The sequence below is a fragment of the Zosterops lateralis genome, assembly GCF_965231275.1.
Source record: "Zosterops lateralis genome assembly, chromosome: 3".
Lineage (NCBI taxonomy): Eukaryota > Metazoa > Chordata > Aves > Passeriformes > Zosteropidae > Zosterops > Zosterops lateralis.
In genome coordinates, this window is record NC_139764.1 from 82502378 (window position 1) to 82522184 (window position 19807).

General features: G+C 37.5%; 1 protein-coding gene across 5 annotated transcripts in view; it reads left to right on the plus strand.

The window, feature by feature from the left end:
* Positions 1–19807, plus strand: part of COL12A1 (collagen type XII alpha 1 chain) — a gene marked incomplete at its 5' end in the record, with an annotated part of 99970 nt that overhangs the window by 1194 nt on the left and 78969 nt on the right. For 3 of the 5 annotated variants that reach the window (XM_083856027.1, XM_083856030.1, XM_083856029.1), the window contains 10 exons: positions 9854–9917; positions 10609–10752; positions 11609–11665; positions 12349–12612; positions 12726–12890; positions 13350–13523; positions 14338–14628; positions 14837–15439; positions 16812–17084; positions 19307–19579. In XM_083856027.1, the coding sequence (XP_083712153.1) occupies positions 9854–9917; positions 10609–10752; positions 11609–11665; positions 12349–12612; positions 12726–12890; positions 13350–13523; positions 14338–14628; positions 14837–15439; positions 16812–17084; positions 19307–19579 (2308 nt within the window). Of the gene's footprint in view, positions 1–1473; positions 1582–9800; positions 9918–10608; positions 10753–11608; positions 11666–12348; positions 12613–12725; positions 12891–13349; positions 13524–14337; positions 14629–14836; positions 15440–16811; positions 17085–19306; positions 19580–19807 lie in introns of those variants that run through there. The other 2 variants (XM_083856031.1, XM_083856028.1) reach the window with 2 other exon arrangements.

Sequence of the window (19807 nt, forward strand, 5' to 3'; positions counted from 1 at the left end):
CAGTGATACAATCTTGGAGCTTTCAGACCATTTTAATACTAACCTCGGTCTTTCTTGTTTTAGTGTCATTATGGTCAATATTACTCTTTTATTTAGCTGCTGGAACTGCCATTAGACTGAAACCTTTGCTTAGATTTTCGTTGAGCTTTTGGTATTTTCATGTGCAGTAATGGCGTTTGGCTAAGGCAAGCTCAGCTTGCTGAGCTACAGCTGCTCAAATGAAGCTGTTAAGCTCAGTGTCAGTAACTGGGAAATTCTTGGATCTCTGTAGCATCTTCCCACCAAATGTGCCTTGCTGGGTAGTTCTTCAGGTGGGAGAAGAATATTGTTTTCCCTTTCAGTTGTTTCTGTGGACTTATTATGGTTTATGTATTTTTCTTTTGTTTTGCTCTTGGAACTTTCCTGATAAAATCTGTTGCCTAATTGCTTTTGGAATTCTCTTTCCCCCAGCCAAATTATGATATATGATGAATGTATAACTTTATTCATACAAATTGCCACTCCCCTACTTCTTGGGATAGAAAATTGGAAACTGTAGAAACACATGCATGTGTAGGTTCATATTAGACTTTGCTTAGATAAGGAAATAATTTGGAAGTTCTTATTGGAGTAATTTGCAGTAATTTTACATGAACTAGAGCATATAGTTATGAAGGTATGGCTGCTTGCAATTAAGAACCACTAATTTGGCCTAATCCCACTTATTTTGCTAGACAATCTGCAGTGGTTGTGAGACGTATGCCGGTCAGCTTTATATAGTGTATTTTAAATATATTTTCTCTCAGGACATGTAAATGAATTATCAGATGTTAAAACATCATGGCTAGACAGACGTGTCAAATTTCAGATGTGTGTTACACACACCTCTGTATAACCTATTTCAGACTTTCAAGAAATGAAGAATAGCATATTTGTGGGCAGAACCCCTCAAAAAAGTTTTATTACAGTTTCCAAACTGCCTTGAGACCAGTAAAACAAAGCTAACTAAGTGGTTCAACAGTTATGAAAAAGGAGCCGATTAAAATCCCCAGCTGAAAGAGACATTTAGTTGATCCAAGGCAGGAATGACCTCTGAATTAGCTATCATCACATTCAGCGATGAAGTCATGGAGCTCCCTTCTGGCTCCTGCCTGTGTGGAGGCACAGATCTTCACTGCGCTTCCCTGATCAAATTAACCCTAACTAGGTTAAAGCTTCATGTGCTTACTGTGATTGGAAAGGGTTCAGCAACAAAAGGCACATTATTACGAGACGAGACTCTCCAGTTAGTCATACAGATCTTTCGTCGTCTTGGACAGCTTTCAGGTCTAGAGGTTTCAACCTGGTCCCATGGGTGGGGGCTGGGGATAAGGGAACAAAGTGAAATCCAGTTTGTCTTTTTTATGTTTCATGAATACACCCACGCAATCCTTTAATCCACATGTATCATTTCCTTCTCGTTTCTCCCCCTTCCTCCCTTCCCCATCATTGCAGATTCATTCATGTTGTTGTGATCTGAAAGGGCAGAAATGAAGACAGCGCTGTGCTCGGCAGTCGCTGCTCTGTGTGCAGCCGCCCTCCTCTCCTCCATCGAGGCTGAAGGTAACCTTCTCCTCCCTGCCCTCTTGCCCCGGTGCCCTGCTGACCAGCCAATCTCCCAATCAGCCTTGAGCTATTGGCTCTCTCCCTCTCTGTTTTTGAGTGTGAATACTTCACCTTCTTTCTTTCTCTCCTTCAGAGAAACGCCTCTCCTTCCTTGTCCAGCTCCTTCTGTGTTCTGTCTCTCCCGGCCCGTGAGCCGGACCATAGCTCTCTCTCTGTCCCTCTGGTGTGCTGTCCACACCACCCCACGGCCAGGACGTGGGCCAGCCGGCGTGGCCACCCGGGCCCTGAGGAGCCCATTGCCGCTGGCAGCCAGCCCGGCGTGCCCGGGCCACGGCTCTGCCCCAGGATGGACCGAGAAGGGCTGGTCTCTGGCCTCTTTTAGTAATGTTGAGCGAGGAAACGGAAAACCTACTACTCAATGACCTGCAACTCTGAAATAAAATGCTCCAACAGAGTCTGGCTCTCTGCGCCTGTGTGTTTTGTCCAGCTGGATGCCTCGCCCCTGCCCCTCCGGCCTGCCCTGCATCGGCCTCCCCTGCTCGGCGGGGCGACCCCCGGCTGAGCCTCGGGGTGGCCACACCCTCCCTCAGGGACACCTCGACTCTGTGGTGGGTCTGATCTGGGGAATCTGCCTGGGGAGATGCTGCCAGAGCTGTGACATGCATCATGGGCACCGCTGAAGGGAAGGCTGGGCCAGGCCTCGCTGAGGCAGCTGGGGTGCCAAGGCTCTGGCATGCCTGTGGTACTGTCACCTCCAAAAAGGCTTTCCTTTTCCTTCTCCTCGGCCCTCGGCACAGTCTCTCTGGAGGTTGAGCCCCAGTCAGCCCTGGCAGCATCCTGCCTCCAGCTGAAGACATGGGGAGACCCACTTTCACTGCCACACTTGCCGCAGTGGGGCTCAAAGGGGCCTGGCCCAGCATTTGCTCCCCAGTGGATTAACAGCAACTGTGTCCTGTGCCCCCAGAGTGAGCTGCTTGGCTTTTTGGTCACAGTCATGGCATTTCTGCCAGCAGTGGCTGTAAAAAGGCTGAACGTCCTGCACTGAAATGACTTCATCTGACCTCCAGGACCTGACTCCATCACAGGTGTGAACTCTCCTGGATTAACTGGAAAATAACAGAGGCCAGCAACTGATAATTCATTTTTTTTCCTTTCTTCTCTTTCTGTCTTGAATTGAAACAAATTCCCTGATCATGGCCTGCCACAAGTTTCTTGTCTGGATGTGGTCACCTTGGCTGATCTCTTCTAAAAGCATGGGGTGTCAGAGATGCCTCTGCAGGATTTGCCCCCCAAGCTGTAGTGCTTGCTTGGGGCATGTGGATGTAAAGTACACTGGCTTTCTGGAAAAAGATGGCATTTTTGCCACTAGTGAAATGTCTGGTCACCCTAGGAGCGAATCAGTCCACTCCTTTCCTCTCATGCTGCGGTGCTGTTGGCAAAGGAACCGAAAAAGGTCAGTTGAAGTCATTTCAGAGTTGCATTTGAAATGCAGGACTGCTGTGCCAGAGAAAGCAGAGAAAGTCTACGGTTTTGATGAAGGGAGTGGATGTGTTTGTGCATTCTTCCCCATCTGAGGAGGGAGCTCACTTGGAGCTGGAGTAATATTGCTATTATCCTGCACTACAAATTACACATATGGAGTGTGTTATTTTGGAATGTAAGTGAAGGTATTTTATTTAGCCATAGTGTAGCCTAAACCAGTCATAGCTTTGGTACCATTAAAGCAAGTTACAAAAATGTATTTGGAGCAGTACAGTTATAACAGCAAATTTTGACATGTAGTTGGATGACCTTGATTAGATGTTGGAAGATGCAGTATTGCCAAGCAAAAGAATGGGTAAAGCCTGATCTTGAGAGTTGTAGAGGACTCTTGGATAGGACTTACATTACTTTGCATTCAGAAATGCTTGATAAAGAAAATACCTAATTTACAGTGATCATGTTTCTATGAGAAAATTTTCCTGGCTCCAGAGTTTTGAAGTAAGAGCAGAGAAGTGTGGGGTGAAAAACCATGGTACTGAAAATGGAGTGAGAAATAGTGGTGCTGAAAACAGAAGTTCAAACCTAGGAGTACCTTAGGACTTGCTGTGGTGAGAACTGCTTTTGTAGAGATTTTTACAGTGAGGTTTTTGTTTGCACTATACTGGTCATTCTGCAATGTTTTAAATTAGTGCTGCAAGTTTGTGTAATTTTGTAAATTGCATCTTATTTATTTTAGAAATTATTTACTTAATTATTTATTTACTTTATTCTGGTGTCATTGCAACTTAAATCCTGTTTGCAGAACTGACTTTCTCCTCTGAACGTTTGTCCCTTGGTCTTATTTTTCCAAATTTCAGATCACTTTTGGCAGAGCTATCCTTCCCCACCAGTCAGTCAGTCCTGTGTCTTTTCTCTTGGTTCTTTTTGACTCTCCATGTACCATTCACAGGCCATGCATTTTGACTTTTCTTTCCCAAAGGTATGGGTAGACACTTGATGGGATAAAAAGTGAGAGGAGAATAAGGGAGAAGGCCATTTAATGTGATGAAGATTCTTAATATGAGGTGGAAAGGTGAGGTGAGAGCAAAGGAAAAAAAAAAGCTTGTTTTTTTTTCTGCCTTCCTTCAGATTTCATTTTTCAGTCTCCCCTGGGAGCAGATCTCCTGTTTATCTGATGCTGCTGTCCAGATTCCTGAATTTTCCAGTATGAAACTGATTCTTCATCAGCATCACAGCTGCTCTGAAGTCCTTCACGAGAGCTGTGCTCTTGACAAGGCAGTGAGACACAGTAATGGTGTTAGAGCTTTTCTATAGAGGTGCACCGGGAGTTTCTAGTTGGGCAGTCATTGCAGGAGTAGAGAGAGTAAAACCCATGTATAGTCTAAATGCATTCATGCCATTTCACTGGGGAAGCTGTTTGTTTATGGTGGTCAAGGAAGCAAATCTGTTTTCATGCTCAACAATTTTGTGCTTTTTTTTTACAGTGAAATTCTTCTTTTATTTTGCAATCCTTCTGATATCTCTCTCAGCTTAAACTCCTTGTGTGGGATTCCATATTTTATACTTTAAGTTGGTTTTTGCCTTTTTAGTTCAGCACAACAATAATCCAGTGCATTCCATGTCTGTTCACATGTCAGAATTTTTTTCTGTTACAGTATTTTTTCATCTGTGATCACAAAGAGCCAAGGGCTCTTATTTTAGTCATAGTTAAGTCAAGTATGTTGGCATGTGAAAAATCTATTAATTATAACCTCAAGTTGTTGCAGTGATGATGTCATGGCTTCTGTAGCATATCGTGTTCCTTGATACAGAGGGATTTTCAAAGGCACAGGAAAGAAAAGAGGAGATCATTGGTTTTGTGTAACCTAACTGAGCTTCTGAAGGTGCTGACTTTTTAGTTTTTCAGGAATTGGTTCAGACCTAGAAAAGTCTGTTTTCTAGGCTGGAGATAGGGAAGGAGAGCAATACTGATCCAAGCGTGGAACCTTTGTGTTGTGCATAAAAATATTTGTCTGGTGAAAAATCTGTTGCCAGGACACCCAGTATAGTAAGTGACAAATAATTGCAGCACAGCAGTTGCAGAGGATTAGAATTTTTGGCTTGTAATAAAGCTGTGCTGAGTACATTAATTTTAATTGACTGAAGGATTTAGAGGTGATCTTGGATAGCTGAAACTTTTGAAGTTTTGAAACTGGTTGGTAGGACCATTACTTTATTATCTTTTGATGGCAATATCTTTTGAGAAAGAAACTGTTAATTTCAAAGTTCCTAAATAGAGAGCCATGTAGATTGACATGTAGAAATGCAATTTTTATATACATGGAGGTTACTATACATCCTGGTTTTCCTGCTGCTAATAAGAAGCAAAATATACATGCATGTGTAAGTGTATATACACATAAATGCACAAATGTGTAAAATTTGGTATTCACACATACAATGTGTGTATATATATGCATTATATTGAGATACGTATGTCTTTATTTGTATATAGGTATATAGACTTAAATGATTTTTTCCAATTACATTTATGAGCTATGCATCTTCAATTTTGAAGAAACTTCATATACATATAGAGAATTTTAAAAATGCAAAGATACAGATGCTAATGTTTCTGTGTTGTGATTGGCAATGAATATGTAACAAATCCGAGAAGCTGCCCTTTTGAGAAGCTGCTCTTTACTACATTTCTAGGCTGTAGGTCATTCTTTCTCCCAGTCACAATGACAATGAAGACTTCAGAGGAACTTAACCAGGCTCATAATCTAGTTAGTTGTTCCAAATTCATACCATTTCTGAAAAAAAAAAAAAGTTAATCAAGAGTTTTGGCACCTTCCAGCTTCAGTAGACCATATCGCTGGGATGGTAAGGCTGAGCTTACTCTTCAGCTTCTGTGGACCGTATATGATTTTAACATGGTCTAACATGTTATTTTACATGCTAATTATAGTATGTCCTTCCCAGTGATAGAATCACAAAATATATTTCACATAGGGATTGTGGATGGTGGGTACTTCCAGGTTATATCACTTTTAAATTTGATTCTAGATATAAATTACTTGATATTCCAGTCATATTTTATATCTGTCTTGTTAAGGTATTCATTGGGATCCTCTAGCAGTCACATTGTGTTATCTACAAAAAGCTTAAAATTTTTATATTACCTGTGAAATAATACAAGCTAATATAAGACATATAAGACCTGCACAGCATGAGAAAGATGCTTTGCTCTTTTTTTGTTTTGTTTTGTTTTGTTTTGTTTTGTTTTTGTTTTGTTTTAGTTTTAGACATTATACCCTTATTACATGTGTGTATAACACAAGGACTGGCAATGTTTTAAGTACATTATATCTGATTTTTTTCTTTTGTTTTCCTTTTGTGATATATAATATAGAAGATCCAGTTAAGGAAATTATCATAACACAGCTCTAAGAGTGGTCAAAATAAATGATGTGGAAACATGATTGTTGTACAGCAGGATATGCTTTTACTACCCTGGAAACCCATAGGGGTGACATGCATTTCTGTGCATCAACAGCTGGATCAATGTATGAAGGCAATACTACAACACCATGACATGTCATGGTCATGATCCTGTATCTTGGCAAGTCAGTGAGAGGTTTGGCATGGACTTTGATGGACACAGGATCAGCAGTGTCACTACACTAAGAATAGGTACAACTTCACTGCTGCAAGTAGCCTGACATCAGGACTGCTTGCTGGAGTTAAGCTGTACTCAAATGTAAGATTTTGTTGAGTGAAGTTTTAAGGTTTGTCTCTGTAAAGGGTCAAACTCCTACTACAAGGGGCATTTTTTTCTAGAACTCTGGTTTGATTCAGTATTGCAGATGTATTATTTTTCCACTGGTGAATTCCCTTCTGGAAGAAGAATTTTAATGAGATGGAGTAACTTGCCCTATTTTATTATCACAATAAGGTTTTTATCATCTAAACATTTTTCTGTACTTCAGATCAGCTTACTACTTTCAGTCATATGACCATGGTTTGGTCTTCACCCCACAGCTGGTTTCACTTGGGTGAAATCTGACCCTTGTGAAGGTCCATGGATGTTTTGGAGATTCTATTTGAGTATCAAAAGCTCACAGGCCATCTGGAAGACATTTTGATGACATTGGATCCAAACGGCTTATTTTTTTCACTCAAGAAAGATTCCTTTTTGGATTTCTATAGGAGAAGTATTCAGTGCTTGAGTTTGATAAGCCAGCCATAGGCTGAGAATGAATCGATTAAAAGCACAGCTTCGAAGATGGGTATTAGGTCTCAGAAATAACTATGATGACAAAGGCAGATTTTGGAGTAGTTTCTGTGGGAAGCTGTCAATTTTGACAATAGTGGAGGTCTTTAAGAATGATCTAAGAAGACATGTCAGGAATGACACAGGGTGGCCAATCTTGTTTTGACCACGGGATGGACAAGGGGACTTTCAAGTTCCCCTGCAATGCCATTGTTCTATGATCACCTGGATGAATGGATGCATCACTCATGTGTCAATGTCCTATTCTTTTTGCCTGCCAAGATCCACATCAGAATCTTTATAAAATGGAATAAAATCCTTCAAAATGCTAAAGACTTTTCCTCACAGTCAGCTTTTTCAGTTTATCTGGAATCCGGTCATTTGGATATCAACAAGTTGGGCTGCTGCTGTCCTTCAGCAGTTAAAGCCTAAAGTCTCTGCTGCAACATGCCAATTTACTTGCAAGGTTGGTGGTGCTACTTTTTCCATGTACTGATTTTTTTTTAAAGCATGCTCAGGTCAGTTGTCTCTGCCTTTGCATTAAATTTGTCCTGAGCCATTGCTACTGAAACAATATTTTATAATGATATTCTTATCATCTAAATGTATTTTACTATTAACACATGTTGCATGATTTTGATACTAAGTAACTACCCTGCCATCTCTAGCATTGTGATACTCATAAACTGAATGATGAATAAACTGTGCATGCAGGTTAACGGTCTAATCTCACTGCCTGTGTATGGACAACAAGAAAAATAACATTTACTTCAGTACTAGTGTTATCTATTGTATCAGTACTACAAAGCCATATTATCCTATGGTTGGAAATTACGGAAAATTAAAAGGGAAAAAAGCAATTTTTTTAGCTTAGTTTTACTTTTTGTAATTGGACAGTGTCTTTTCATAATTAAACATTCTAGCATTTACTGCTTTATCTGCTTTTAAAATGATATTCAAATCTGACATGAAATCTGATATATGATGGAGATCTTCTATGAAACAGAAGATCTATCTTTTAAAAATGCCTGCAAAACACTCTCACTAGTAGTTAAGGAAAGTATGGCTGGATCTAATCTTACTTTGTAGACCTATTTAAACAATAATATATAATACACCTACCATGCACTGACAGTGAGTCAGTAAAATACTGCATGAATAAGCATGACAAGTTTACAAAGAGAATATCATTATAAAATATTTATGAAACGTCTTTGTGTAATGAACCTTGTACATGGAGGCTTTGTCCATTGTGGGAGGCTAAAAAAACAATAATCAATATTTCATTTACATATGCATGATGCTGCAAATTAGCGTATGTAAACTATTTCTTTCTGTACTGTTCAGTTACTTCTGTCATCAGCTCCTACAAGTTTTATTTGCAGTCATTTGTTCAGTCCACTGGTGCCCTCTTTGCCATTTTCTATAAATTCTGTAAAATAAATGTCCTTAAATATATTTTGATGTTGTCTTTTCATAATTAACCATTGTGTTGTTTGGAACCATACTGGCATTTTATGTTAAAATGCCGCTATTAGTATGGGTACACCTGCTGCAAAGGGAACATGAAAACAATAGTTTACACCTTTGAAATTGTGCAGAAATCTGGTGTAAACAGGTAAAATTTTATTTTTGAGAACTTTACATCAGCTCAAATATTTTGGCAAATTGCAACCATTACTAATGCCATCTATAATTCCCTTAGTTCCTGAATCCTTTGTTGCTATATGCAAAGTATGTCACTTTAGTGGCTTCTAGGAACAGAGGGGTGGAGTTCTTTATATTTTGTAATATAATGATACATCAGTGTATCATTATTGCTGATATACATTTTGCATGTATATTCATATTTAGACCCTAACAGAAATTGTTTTACTGAACATTAAATGCCTAATCTTATCCTGTATTCTTTAAATTGTTTCTTTTCTCTGCCAAGTTTTTAGATTCAGTGAAATTGATAAGAAATATCTAATGCAGAGACTATACTAAAAAAGCTGATCAATTCTTTGATGTTTAATCAAGAAGAGTACTGTGTTCTCCACATCCTAAATGATCTCATGATATTGTAAGCAGGTTGTGATTTGGCATGCTTGTACGGATTGCACCCAGCATGTAAAAAAATTTCCTTTAATTGTTATGTGAAATGTTTGCATATGTGGTGATTATCTGTGAACTCATTGTACATGTATCCAAATGTGTTTTCTATTGTGCTTGATTTTGCTGGCCATTCTTGAATGTCTTGGCAACTCAAGAAACATATGTTCTGTGCTGTCCTCTGTAATGCATATACTCTTTGATGTTTTGTCATATTTTGTCAGCTTTTATTTTACTCTTTTTCCAACAATATATCTTTATATTTGTTGGAAACAAATTTATGCAAAGACAATTTTAGTAAGCTTTGCTCAAAATTGTTTTATTTATTCATTTGCCTAAACTTGTTCAAGCTTTTAAACATCTACCTGGTATGAATCTTTTGCAGTTAACCCACCATCAGACTTGAATTTTACAATTATAGATGAAAATAATGTTCAAATGTCATGGAAAAGGCCACCCGATGAAATAGTGGGTTACAGAGTAACTGTGGTTCCAACAAATGGTGAGTTCTGTCAAAATTTTTAATGTGATTACATGTTCTGAAATGTTGAGTTTATTTTCGCCTATATCTAACTTAGGTATGAGAGTAGCCATTAAAATATTTTGGAAGGTAGTGATCAAGCCCGAGTAGCAGCAAAGGGCATACAGGAAAAACAGTGATTTTTCCAAGTCAGAGCTATTCTTGCCATAGTGCTTACCATTTTGGGACTGCAAGTAGCAAGTTTCTGATGCCTTTGCTTTGCAAGGAGCAAAAAAAAGTAGAATCATCACTCTCCTCCTCTTCTATGCTTTCACCTTAAAGTTCAAGAATTGTATTATGCTGTGTAAGACAGCCATTATTCTATTTCATTTTGAGAAATAATCAGTGTAAGAGGTATATTGAATCAGAACAGGACATGATTTGTTAGATGATAGTACATTTTGTATGTGCATTTCAAGTTTCAAATTTCCTGGAATTTATTAAAAACTTTAGCAATTTTATTCACTATAAAAAAAAAGCACATTAGCCTGAAACAAAGTTTATTGTTTCAATATATATACATAATGAAAACAGCAAGTGTGTCATTCTAAAATTTTCATTGGGCTTGAGATACTAGATTTAGATTATTGCCTGTTGCATTTTGTTTTGCAATCAGCTTATCAATATTATTGGATTTTAAGCCTGCATTGAGTGTTTTATATATTTATTGCAGATGGACCTACTAAAGAATTTACTCTTTCACCTAGCACTACCCAAACTGTCATATCAGATCTTATACCTGATGCAGAATATGTTGTATCAATAACTTCATATGATGATAAAGAGGAGAGTCTACCTGTTTTTGGCCAGCTGACAAGTAAGTAGCTGCAGTGCAATTAGAAAGCCAATTAAGATAACTGAGCGATCATTCACAAAACTTGGCTTTGATCCCGTTCTCCAACAAAATTGCCACATACCTAAACTCTCCTTCGATTGAGCTGTCTGAGCAGCCTTTTTCCATTAGTCCTAGTAGAAGTAGAGAAAATTTGCAAGAGATCAAAGGATACTAACATGAATATAATATCTGCCAACCTCTATAGAATTCTTGGCAGGAGGCCACTACGTTTTTTGAGCTATACCTTCTTCCTGTAAATTACATCTGCTGAATTCAAGAGGAAGACTATCATTGACCTCAGTAACAAATGGACTGACATCCTGCCTGAGAAAGCAAACTATATTCATCAAATAAAATGTGACAAAATATACCTAAATGCATACTAAGATATAGAATTTAAGCTTTAATAATTTATATTAATGGGTGAAAAAGCATAAAATAAATTAAATAAAAATGTCAGCAGACTCTTTTTTATGACACATTTTGTATCACGTCTCAGGCTTCACAAAGAACCATGGAAAATTACTAATTATCAGTTCCCCTAGGTGATAGAGAGGGATAATACTGGTATTTCTTCCAGGCATGTTGCAGTTAATGTTCAGGAAATGACTGTACAAGATGTAAATATCTATGAGTCCTCTGTATTTGTACATTTTCTGTATGTTGTGTCACCCTGAATACTATGTTGTCAAACCTGTAAGTACAGGTGATATGTTCGGAACCTGCATTTATGTTTTTGTGGTCTGAGGCTTGTCAGATGTGTGTCTCTAATTCCTTATGTGCTTTTTGTTGATGTTGATTTCCCCCATTCATTGTGTCTGTGTTGTGCTTTGTGTAGTCCAGACAGGCGGTCCAGGGATACCAGATGAAAAGAAGGTTGAGGCTCAATTACAAAGTAAGGTGCTTTGCTTTTCAACTTATCTGACATTTATCTTATCTGAGGTCTAACTCACAAAGTTAAATTGTGCTTCTGTGTTACCTGCTAAAGAAGTTAACTTGTAAAGTTCTTCAGAGTTAAGAAAACTTGTGAAGGGCCTGGGACAGAAGAAATTTATAAGCTGCATTGAAAGATTAAGGTGCAAAGTTGGTACTGAAACTAGGGATTTCATGCAACTAACCTGAGCAAGTCCATGGGTGTCTTGGTCCTATTAACAAAATGTGTTATGCTGTGGATAGAAGACTTTGCAGAAGAACCTATGCAGTTACAATGGGAAAACAAAGATGCAAGGCAGAAGTGTTAACAAAACAAAAAATTTCTGTGACATCAGATCATTGCAAAAAGTTTTGTATGGCTGTTTTCATCTTTTGTGGCATAACAGGTCTTGTGGATTAGCATGAGAGGTGTCTTGAAGCAGTTACCTTTTGATAATGGCTGTTAGAAAACTCATATGGGTGTTCACTTATGTGAGTAATGTTTCCCCAAGCAAGATATCCCAGATAAGATCAATCTTTTAAATATCTATTTGCTTTGCCTTTTACATTCTAAGTTTCCATTAGACATTTCTCTCTGTTTTTTAAGGATGCAATTTCTCATTCGCTAATAGAGTTGGTTTTCTTTTTTCCCCTGTTGTTTTCCAGGGTGCTCCATAAGTGCAATGACAGATTTAGTTTTCCTAGTAGATGGTTCATGGAGTGTAGGAAGAAATAACTTTGGATATATTCTGGACTTCATGGTTGCCCTTGTATCAGCTTTTGACATTGGGGAGGACAAGACGAGAGTTGGAGTTGTTCAGTACAGTTCAGATACAAGAACAGAGTTCAATTTAAATCAGTATTTCAGAAGAAGTGATCTTATTGAGGCAATTAAAAGGATACCTTACAAAGGTGGCAACACAATGACAGGTACAGATTTTCCACATATATGTTTATTCAGCATTTCATTTCATAGTTCAAATTTGTTTTAAATCCTAGTTAATACAAGTTCAATAAGACACAACTTATGATATTGGTTTTAGGTGAGGCTATTGATTACCTTGTTCAAAACACCTTTACTGAGTCTGCTGGAGCAAGAAAAGGCTTTCCCAAAGTAGCAATTGTCATTACTGATGGAAAAGCTCAAGATGATGTAGAAATTCCTGCAAGAGAGCTTCGCAACATAGGAGTTGAAGTTTTTTCCTTGGGTATGTTGAGTTTTCCTAATGATTGAAAGATTAATATTAATGAAAAGTTAATTTATAAGTTTAACAGACTTTGTCATTAAAGAATTTCATTATGCTCCTCTTTTCATGTGCATGCCTTGAAATGGGTCATTTGTGCCCTCCAGAGTGGAATACACTTGTTGTGTTAATTTGATGGTAATTATGTAGGTCCTACATGGAGATTAATATGATTGACTAAGATGTTTCAACCTTGGCCTCATTCTTCATTTACACCACAATATTTTCCCTGGTTGAAAATTGAGTCTACTACCTCATTTCATTAATCATTATTTTGTAGTTTGATTATTGATCAATAATAATCAAGGCAGAACTAATTTAATATCAGCTTCATCCCAGGATGTTTTGATACTTTATGAATACATGCACAGGTGTCTGTATTTTATGGCTACTTAACACAGTCCTGTCTATTGCAACTTCTAGGTATTAAAGCAGCAGATGCAAAGGAACTCAAACTAATTGCATCTCAGCCGTCACTGAAGCATGTGTTCAATGTGGCTAATTTTGATGGAATTGTGGATATACAGAATGAAATTATCTTGCAAGTGTGCTCCGGTGTTGATGAACAACTAGGTGAACTGGTTAGTGGGGAAGAAGGTGAGACACTTTGTAAAAAAGTATTTATAGCTTCAGTTTATTCCAATGTCTATTGAAGAGGCTATCCGTACTTCCTTTGCTTTAAATCTAGAGTTTCATCTGTTGCCTCACTTAGCAAGTGTGGAAAACTGGTGTAAGTTTTGTGTCTTTAAACGCAAGATAATAGAACATGTGATACAGGAGATTTGGAATAGCTCCATTATTCCATAGTTTCAAAGGCAACACAGTGATGTGCAGTTATCAGGGTCAGTTTGGACATAGGCATTACTTCTGTGGAAAAAATGTATTAAAGGGAAAAAAAAAAGTGCTTGGTGAAGGGTCAGAATATGTAATAGATTAAGAACCAAAGCATGAAAACTGGAGAAAACTGAAAACAAAGACAAGAAGCTGTATCATTGCAGCTTTCTCACTCTGTAAGGTTTTATTCTTTGACAAAAATGGCAGTAGAGCTGACTCTGCTATTGTAGTACTCTGTCAAGTCTGCATTTGTTCACACTTTCTACTGTGTTCATGTGAGTGTAGCTTTCACTTTTGGCTGAAGGAGTTTAGAGCTGGGCAGCACTTCTCCTGGAACTTCTGCTGTACTTGGGGGACCACAAATGCATTGTTCATATTTTTGCCCTCTCACTGATGTCTCATTTGGACTGTTCTGTAATTAATTTCAGTCTATTTGCACTAAAAAAACTCAAAAATGATTTTTAGTATAGATCAAGCAAAAATAAATAAACAGGAGATTCTTATTCCAGAAATAGAATTTGTTGAGAAAATACATTTATAATTGTAACATTTTGGATTTACTTTTGATTTCTTTCAGTGGTGGAGCCTCCTTCAAATCTAGTGGCCACTCAGATCTCCTCAAAATCTGTTAGAATCACTTGGGATCCATCCACAAGCCAAATAACTGGCTATCGTCTGCAATTCATTCCAATGATAGCTGGGGGAAAACAACATGTACTGAGTGTGGGTCCTCAGACTACTGCTCTGAATGTTAAAGATCTCTCTCCAGACACAGAGTATCAAATTAATGTTTATGCAATGAAAGGACTGACCCCCAGTGAGCCAATAACGATAATGGAAAAAACACAACAAGTAAAAGTTCAAGTGGGTGAGTTTGGGGCCACCTTATTTTCAAACTGTAGCTTTTCATTGATTGTTTTAATATCATACGTTTATTATTTTTGAGAATCAGCTTTGCTTAGCATAGTTTACTTTGTTTATAAGCAGTTGTGTGTGATACATGAACTACAGATATGGTTGTAATCCTATGTGTCTATTGAAAATCTGTGTACAGTGTTTATTCTTTTTCTTTGCAGAATGCTCACGTGGTGTGGATGTAAAAGCTGATGTTGTGTTTTTAGTGGATGGTTCCTACAGCATTGGTATCGCCAATTTTGTAAAAGTAAGAGCCTTTTTGGAAGTGTTAGTTAAAAGCTTTGAGATATCACCTCGAAAAGTACAAATAAGTCTTGTCCAGTACAGCAGAGACCCCCATATGGAGTTTTCTTTGAACAGATACAACAGAGTAGAAGATATAATTCAGGCTATTAACACCTTCCCCTACAGAGGTGGATCTACCAACACAGGCAAAGCAATGACATATGTGAGGGAGAAAGTATTTGTTACCAGCAAAGGATCAAGACCAAATGTGCCGAGAGTCATGATTCTTATCACTGATGGAAAATCGTCAGATGCTTTTAAAGAACCTGCAATTAAGCTGAGGGATGCAGATGTAGAAATATTTGCAGTTGGTGTGAAGGATGCAGTGCGTACAGAGTTGGAAGCAATAGCATCACCTCCTGCAGACACCCATGTTTACACAGTGGAAGATTTTGATGCTTTTCAAAGAATATCATTTGAACTTACACAGTCTGTCTGCCTACGAATTGAGCAGGAACTGGCTGCTATAAGGAGAAAATGTAAGTAACTACTATTACTTAGAGGAATGTAGAAAATACAATGAAAAAGGGATCTCAACCAATGTTTTGTGATTATAGTTATCTAAAGAATTTATATTGATGAAATTGTCCATATGCAAATGATAATTTTAATAACTGGGGATTTGCTTCTCATTTTCAAACATATTAAAAGCAACAGGTGAAATTAATGGATAAATGGAAATGAAAAAAATATTGGAGAAATATTTTCCCCCTGCTAGATATCTTAAAAGCTAATAAAATGTGTGTCTATTGGAATGATCTTAGTGGATACACTCTGCTTTTGCACTCAATGTCTTGAGTAAAACAGTTACCAAAGCATTATTTTTTAGCTCTACAAAATTAGGTGGCAAGTCTAACCTTATCTTTTAGATGTTCAAAGGAAATGAAGTAATGCCAACAACACTAGAGAGCAATTTAATTATTTTTTAGGGTAAAATTAATGGCCCTCGGAAATGGGCTTAGACAAGAAAACTTGAGACAGCAGATGCTAAGTGATAGTGATTGCAATCCAACTGTAAAGACTGAAATGAAGTAGCACATTAAAGTCTTCACATGCATCCAGATTAGTCCAGCATGGATAATGTTTAACATTCAAAAGTTTTCTAAATGGCCAACTTTTGGTCAGATAAAGTTATTTATGATTTGTTGCACCCACAGTGTCCCTATCTATGCTTAGTAGGACACTAACACTGAAGAGTCCCCAGTGTTGAAAGCCCCACTCTCTTTAAAAATAAGCCTTTTTTTTTGTAGCTTTGAGGAACAAACCAGCAAAACAGCCTTTGTTTTAGAGGGCTTGAACAGTTTTAAGATCCCCACTGTTAGGCTGACTAGGCCAAGAAAAACAAGCCCAAGATGTCAGATTTGTGTTCGTGCCTCGTGTCAAGTTCCTTGTTCCCCATTTGACTTAATTCCTGAAAAAATACTGGGTTTTATTTTGTCTTATTTTAATCTAGATCTGAAAAAAACCCAACAATTTTTAGTTTCCCTTGAGGTCATAATGTTATTGCTGTTCTTCAGGCATATGAAATAGGGACTCCAACTTGATCATCAGATTCTAAATTACATTTTCAAAAAATATGTATTTTTTCATATGGACTGTTTTAATTTGATCTAGAAATCACTGAATTGGTGCTTCTACATACTGTTGAATGATTTTAGGCAGCCTATGATCTTCTTGAAATTTGATAGATATAAGCAAGTATTGAAAACAGATACTGTGCACATGCAACAAAACATCTGTTAAATTAGAATAAACCAAATTATTGAGGAACATTTATTATTTATTTTAGAATTTTTGTGTTTAACATATTCTGGGAGTATGCCTCATATACACATTTTTATTTCCATACAGCCTATGTACCTGCAAAGAACATGGTCTTTTCTGACATAACATCAGAGAGTTTCAAAGTGAGTTGGTCTCCAGCTGGATCTGAGGTTTTGTCCTATCTCATTAAATATAAAGTAGCAGTCGGTGGAGATGAATTCATTGTTTCAGTACCAGCTTCAAGTACTAGCTCAGTTCTCACCAACTTACTACCTGAAACTACTTACGCAGTCAGTGTGATTTCTGAATATGAAGATGGTGATGGCCCTCCCTTGGATGGAGAGGAAACCACCTTGGAAGGTAGGATTCCCATTTTTCTCACACACAAGGGCACCATATGTTCAAATAAGAATTTGCTTAGCTGGAGAAGGGTAAATGAGGAATAGACAGCTAAGGCTGAGAGGCTGTACTGCCATGCAGGATGTGAATAAACATTGTTGTATCTCAATGCATTCAGTAAAGATTTAAAATTCCAATAATATGAAAGCAATAATTTCCTAAGATTGGACTTTAATTTTCCTGGTTGGGTAGATGATGTGTTCCTCTGCAGTGGCTTCCTTTCAAATGAAGTAGTGTGTTCTCTGTATTAAATTCTGTGGCATGAATTATTGTCAATATAGACTCAAGTTGGACTAGATGAACATTGTAGATCCTTTCCAACTGAACTATTCAGTTCTATTATACTCTATTTAATTATTATTGGACTGATGCAGGAGGCATGCTGACTACAATATATTTAAAGACAAATGTGTGCCTATGCTGTGTCTACATCTAATATAACACCAGTAGAAATTTTGTTTTATATACAATAGGCTTAAAAGGGCTTGAGTTTTGGTTAACTGTTTTTTTTTATCAAAAATTCATTAGTCTGATCAAATAACTGATTCAAAACTTCCATTTATGTCAGTATGTGTTTTATGTGATCAATGGATCTAAATTTAAGCATGGAGTTGCCATGATGCATTTCTCCTCATTGAAAAGAGCAGCATGACTTCTATTTCTATTTCAGTAGATTTGATTTTCTATTCCAGTAGTTGAACATTTAGTCTACTCTAAATCATGCTTTTAAAAATATTGATCTACTCTTTTTCATTATTCCATGTTGTCATTTGTGACCTTTGGTGACATAAATGGTTCCAAGGGAGCAAAAGAAACAGCATGAAAATTTGTTAATTGCTCTTTCCTCTTAAGACTGATAGAAATAAACTCTTATAAAATAGTTTAGTTTGGATGTTAAGTTTGGAAGATACAGGTTTCAGTGTCAGCGTGCACATTTCCATGACTGTACCAGTCAAAATATTTTGGCCAGACGTAATTTTCCCTTAGGAAAACAGACAAACTCTTGGTAGAACATGTAGCTTGTGTGCATAAGGGACAGGAGAAGGAAAAGCTTTAATAAAAATAATCTGTCTTCCCATTTGTAACTGATACTACCTTAAATAATTATTATTTTGATCTGATGATATCCCAGCACGTCTCAGAAGACTGAGTTTTTCTACAGCCACGTAAACATCAGCAGTTCTCCATGCAGATCTAGCTAACAGTTTGAGCCAGATGGCTTTTTTGGCAATTAACTTTGGTTTCAGGCTTTTAAAGGATTTGAAGCTGAGTATTGTGTTTCTGATTAATAGAAAACAAGTTTATTTTTTAAACAGGGATTATTAATTACTACACTCTTAACTTTGAAGAAGAATATTTATGGAATATAGATAGCAAACAGCAAAAAAACCCAGAAACTCAGAGCTTTTTTCCCTAAATGACAATGCTATGTATTGCTAGGCAGTGTGCAGTACAGTGGATCTGTGTGTCTGTTGGAAGAGTCAAGTCTTGTTTGGTGTGCCCACTGAGTTTATCTGAACTGCTGTAGCTTTTGTCAAAGAGCAGGTTAAAGAATTCACCACAGTTTTTTCTTTAGTTTCTAGGATAACAAGCTATATCTTTGAGTTAGAGACTAAATTCAGAAACCTTTTTTAAACTTCAGATGCAACTCATATGGCAATGAATATATTTTTTGTTTGAAAAATTCAAGAGAAATGAAATTGATTTGGTGGGGGCTTTTTTGATGTTCCTTGTTTGTTCTTGCAAATAGGATAGCTGGCTGTGTGCAGTCAGATGTACCTGACAAGTGCTGTTTTCCACCTGTAAGTGGAAGGGGTGCAGAAGCAAATGGCCACAGCAAGGAAACTTACACCATTTGTTGTGGTGTTTCTTCACTGTGCCCAAATGTCCCTTGCACAGTTCAGTTCTACTGTTGCCACTAAACACAGTCAGACTGTCTTAAGTTTCAAAAGCAGTTGTATAAACTGAGGTGAATGTACTTTTGGGGACAACTTTGTTTCACTGCTGAATGTAACTATGACCTTACATTTTCAGAAATGACTAAAGGTGTGTGTACCCTAAAGCAATGGCAGGGCAATATAAACAGTTTTGGTAAACTGGATGAGCTAACAGAATGGTTTTGCTTCAGATACTACTTCACTAAAGGAAAATATTTACAACTTACATGTGTATATTTTTTGTAGTTAAAGGTGCTCCTCGAAACTTAAGGATAACAGATGAAACTACTGATAGCTTTGTTGTTGGCTGGGCTCCAGCTCCAGGAAACGTCCTACGGTACAGGCTTGTTTATAGACCACTCACTGGAGGAGAAAGGAGACAAGTGACTGTCTCAGCAAATGATAGGTCAACTACTCTGCAGAACTTGATCCAAGATACAAGATATGAAGTGTCTGTTGTTCCTGAGTATCAGTCTGGGCCTGGGAATTCACTGAATGGATACGCAAAAACTGATGAAGGTACATGATCAATGCTGTGAACGTAGTAAGCGTGGGGCAAAATTTGCTGCATATTGACATATTCATACTGAAAGGAGAATAAACCATATAGTCCATATGCATTATCCTAGATGAACAGAGAGTTAGAACATTGCTCAAGCCTCGCTGAGAGATAACTTAAGACAATAGAATTTATCAAAAATCACAATATTTCGTTTTAAAATACAGTATCTTGAACCTGATATGGCA